This window comes from Mirounga leonina, unplaced genomic scaffold (genome assembly GCF_011800145.1).
Source record: "Mirounga leonina isolate KUSES-001 unplaced genomic scaffold, KU_Mleo_1.0 Mir_201, whole genome shotgun sequence".
Lineage (NCBI taxonomy): Eukaryota > Metazoa > Chordata > Mammalia > Carnivora > Phocidae > Mirounga > Mirounga leonina.
This window is the reverse complement of record NW_023270504.1, coordinates 23,379,507-23,382,891: the sequence shown is the minus strand read 5'-3', so window position 1 is coordinate 23,382,891 and position 3,385 is coordinate 23,379,507. Positions and strand designations below refer to the sequence as shown.

Genomic DNA, 3,385 nt, shown 5'->3' with positions numbered 1-3,385 from the left:
TTTTTTTAAATTTTATTTATTTATTTGACACAGAAAGAGAGAGAGATCACAAGTAGGCAGACAGGCCGACAGAGGGAGAGGGAGAAGCAGGCTCCCCGCCGAGCATGGAGCCCGATGAGGGGCTCCATCCCAGGACGCTGGGATCATGACCTGAGCCGAAGGCAGACGGTTAACCAACTGAGCCACCCAGGTGCCCCGATATACTGCTTTTCTATTGATAACTGTTCCCATACTTGTGTTCCCAAGTATGTCTTAATAATAAAAAGAGAACAAAGATCAAATATGGATGGAAATTTGGAATGAAATCAGAAAAAAAGGGAGGAGTCCAAAATTTATTCTGAGAGCATTACTGCTGTGAATACTCAACCCTGGGTTTTCTCCCAGAATAGGTATTAAGGACTGGCTGAGCCAGTATGAATGTTTCAGGGAGAAATTAATTTGAGGAAGTGTACAGAAGTCCTAGCCGGGGTTACCACCTTAGCCTGAGTCTCCAATAGGTGATTGGCTAGAGCATTAATCAAAGCGCCACACCCTGTGTGGTTTATATATATGTTATAGCAGGGACGCAGACTTCTGGTTCCTGCTCTTGAGGAATCTCACCCACAAGGATGTGGGCTCAGCTCCTTCTAGGAATATTGACCCTATCACCAGCCATTGCAGAAAAATATCTCCTGTAAGTGCTTGGTGTCAGAGTTGATTTAGGGCAGGTGGCTTCTTTGTCTATTTTTCTCAAATGTAAATATGGGAGATAAGAGATAACCTCTGATTTGTTTTAATTTCCTTCTCATCTGTTCCTTCTTTGGTTCCATTTCTCCTCTACCCAGAGAGAAAGGCAGAGACACTGAAAGGAAGCTTTAAGAAAAAAAAGAAGGGGCGACTCCTCATACCCTGTTCTCTATAATAGAATTAATTTCCTTCCTGGTACCCTAGGTGTAGGTTCTCAGTGATGGCCTCCTAATTGTGGTTAGTTTAAGGATGTACACAGCTTAAGGCTGAGTTATTTGTTACTCATCTGCTTCTCCATTATAGAAAATAAGGTTCATAAAGGCAGGGAATCAGTCTGTTTAATTCACTGCTATATGCTGAGTGCTTAGGAGAGGGCTTAATTTTTCACTGAATGAATGAATCATTACTGACCTGAAATCCTTTTGCTTCCTTAATAGAAACTATCTGGTGACAGTACCAGCCCAGCTTAACTTCCCCTCTACCCAGAAAGTTTGTTTGGATCTGCGCCCGGTGTCCCATGATGTAAAATTCACTATTACTCTGGAGACCAAGAACAAGACCCAGAAGTTGCTAGAAACTTCTGAATCGAAGAAAAGACCCTTGCAGTGCATCTCCTTTCTGGTAAGCACAGATTCAACCCCAACTTTGCTCCCTTCCTTTTTCATCCTCCTTCCTAGGCACTTAGGCAATCTACTCTTGTCACAGTCTTCAAACCTGTCTCTCCTAAACCTAAACTCAACTCCTGGCCATAACGCATTCATAGTTTCCTTGACCTTGGATTTCTTCTTTTAGTTTTTGACTAACCTCTGAATGTGGTTTCCCTTCTTCTTCCTGGCAACTTGTTTTATGGCCCTACCCTTGCTACCCCCATCTAACTCAGTTGATTCCATTCCCCAATATCCTACTCCTCCACAGAGCTAGTTGCCTTCTCTTGTTCAGGTACCACCTCCTGCTGGTGGTACAGAAGAAGTGGCTACAATGTGGGCGTCGGCAACCAGAAGTAATATCAGCTTGGAGGAGAAGAAAAAGGTTCTAATTCAGAGGCAGGGGAATGGCATCTTTATACAAACTGACAAACCTATCTACAACCCAGGGCAGGAAGGTAAGAGACACACAGATGGGATTCGACAAAATACAGGGCAAACTACTGCAAATATTCAGAAAGAGGGGCTTTGTGGTTTGGTGGGAGGTCTATGGAACAAGGCAGGAGGGAGGAAGGGTCACAAGTTTTGAAGACACGCTGTGTTACATAAGCAGGAATAAGTGGGTGGAGTTGCTAGTATGTGTGTGTATCTGAAACAAAAGTACACATTTTTTCCTGGGATGGAATTTTGCAAGTTTAACTGGGCTGCTGTGGACCAGCTGCTTGTGTGTGAATAAAAGCATCAAGGGCATTTGGCTTGAACCCCTGGTATTTGTACTTTGTGCCTTCTTCCTTAGAAGGGCATTCCGTTCTAATGTTTCCAAGTCAGGAGCTGTGAAGAGAAACCCTTTGGGTGCTTTGATCTCTCTCCCAGACTTAGTTGGTTTTTTTTTTTTTTAAAGTAAAACCTGATGGAATTTTGCTGACTCAGAAGTATGTGTGGGGAAGTAGAAAGGGTGGAAGAAAGACTCAGCGAGGGGAAAATTCCCTTTGACAATGCCTCCTGTTCTGTTCTAGTGCACTTCCCCATTGTCACCCTGAACAGCAGCTTTGTTCCAGTGAGTGACAAGGTGAGAATTTAGTTGGGAAGAGGGAAGGGGAGAGGAGTAGAGCAGACTGAGAGAGAGAGTAGGCAAAAGGAGAAGAGATTCTTTCTAAAAGTGTGATGAGTGAAGTCCTCTGAGATGCAGAATGTTTGTGCTAGCCTCAGGGTGTAAGTCTAAACCCTCCTTGTCCCATCTCCTAAAAACAGGCAGCATGCCCGGTTCTCAAGTGGATAGCTGAGGACATCCATTAGGTTAACATTCCTGAGAAATGCTCATATTAAAAGGGTTTTTAAAGGGCACCTGGGTGACTCAGTCGGTTAAGTGTCTGCCTTCGGCTCAGGTCATGATCCCAGGGTTCTGGAATTGAGCCCCGCATCGGGCTCTCTGCTCAGGAGGGAGTCTGCTTCTCCCTCTCCCACTCCCTGCTGCTTGCATTCCCTCTCTCGCTGTGTCTCTCTCTGTCAAATAAATAGAATCTTAAAAAAAAAAAAAAAAAAAGACTACATTACGAGCCAAAGGTAAAAAGGTGGTAACATTTGGCGATTACTTAAATGCTCCTTGAACAGCTCAATCCCTGGAATCCTAAGTCTTATGATACGTTTGATCTCAATTTAGGGCTTGTGTCGTTTTTACATTTCTGAAACACTTACCTCTCGGTGATCCCTGTTGCTTTCTTTCTCCTTCAGTCACAGCCCAGGATACATGCTGTGTCATGAAGCTTTTATTTATTTTTATTTTATTTTATTATTATTTTTTAAAGATTTTATTTATTTATTTGAGAGAGAGAGAATGAGAGAGAGCGAGTACATGAGAGGGGGGAGGGTCCGAGGGAGAAGCAGGCTCCCCGCCGAGCAGGGAGCCCGCTGCGGGACTCGATGCGGGACTTGAGGGACTCCAGGATCATGACCTGAGCCGAAGGCAGTCGCTTAACCAACTGAGCCACCCAGGCGCCCTGTCATGAAGCTTTTTA

General features: G+C 44.3%; 1 protein-coding gene across 1 annotated transcript in view; it reads left to right on the top strand.

The window, feature by feature from the left end:
• Positions 1–608: 608 nt before the first annotated feature.
• Positions 609–3,385, top strand: part of A2ML1 (alpha-2-macroglobulin like 1) — a 32,394-nt gene continuing 29,617 nt past the window's right edge. Inside the window, 4 exon segments of the mRNA XM_035027847.1 lie at positions 609–673; positions 1,164–1,347; positions 1,666–1,828; positions 2,387–2,439. Of these exon segments, the coding sequence (XP_034883738.1) occupies positions 609–673; positions 1,164–1,347; positions 1,666–1,828; positions 2,387–2,439 (465 nt within the window).